An 852-nucleotide genomic window follows, 5' to 3' on the forward strand; every position below is an offset into this window, starting at 1 on the left:
GTTCACCTGGAACGGGAGGCTGAAGCCATCCTCCGTCGTGCCCCCGGCGCTCACCCCTGCGGAGTGAGGAGGCAGTGGCAGCCTGCGGTGGGGCCTGTCCTGCGGTGCACAGGGGGTTTTTTGGGGTCCCGGCACTCACCCGCGTTGTTGATGAGGAGGTGCAGCTGGGGCTCCTGGCGCAGGAAGGTGCTGGCAAAGGCTCTCACCGAGCGCAGGCTGGCCAGGTCCAGGTGCATGAACAGCACCTCGTTGTTCCCAGTCTCCTGTGGGCACAGCGGGGGCTGGGGCAGGGCCTGGGGCCGTGCCCTGCCCTGGGTGGGGGCTGGAGGCAGCCAGGGGCAGGGGGATGCTCTGGGGACTGGATCCAGCCCAAGGACTACAGAGTGCTGGGACCCTCCAGCATGGGAGGCTGCAGCCCCCGCCGTGGTACAGTGTGCCCCACCCTGGAGTATCTCGGGGTGCCTGGGGATGTCCTATGGGGGTGTCTGAGGGGCTGTTCCTGGGGTGTGCCATGGGGTACCTGGATGTACCCATGGGGGTGTTTTGGTGGTTAATAATGTGATGCTTAGAGATGTCCTGTTGTGTGTCTTGGATGGTGTCCAGGGGGTGTCCAGGGATGTCTCTTATGGGCATCCCTGAGCTGCTGAGGGGATGCCATGGCAGTGTCCTCAGGGTGCCCATGGAAGTATCTGGGGGTGTTCATGTGATATCCAAGGATGTCCCAGGGGGTACATCGGGGGTGTCCTGGAGTTGCCCGTTGGGTGCCAGGGGTACCCTGGAGGTGCCCTAGGGTTCGGGGATACCCCGTGGGTGGGAATGCCGGTGGTTCCCGGCGGTGCCGGCGCTCACCCT

At 64.9% G+C, this 852-nt stretch overlaps 1 protein-coding gene across 1 annotated transcript in view; it reads right to left on the reverse strand.

Moving 5' to 3' along the window:
* Positions 1–852, reverse strand: part of DHRS13 (dehydrogenase/reductase 13) — a 3,025-nt gene that overhangs the window by 1,127 nt on the left and 1,046 nt on the right. Inside the window, 2 exon segments of the mRNA XM_031060626.1 lie at positions 1–56; positions 140–263. The exon segment at positions 1–56 is cut by the window's left edge and continues 110 nt beyond it. Of these exon segments, the coding sequence (XP_030916486.1) occupies positions 1–56; positions 140–263 (180 nt within the window).

This window comes from Geospiza fortis, unplaced genomic scaffold, assembly GCF_000277835.1.
Source record: "Geospiza fortis unplaced genomic scaffold, GeoFor_1.0 scaffold425, whole genome shotgun sequence".
Lineage (NCBI taxonomy): Eukaryota > Metazoa > Chordata > Aves > Passeriformes > Thraupidae > Geospiza > Geospiza fortis.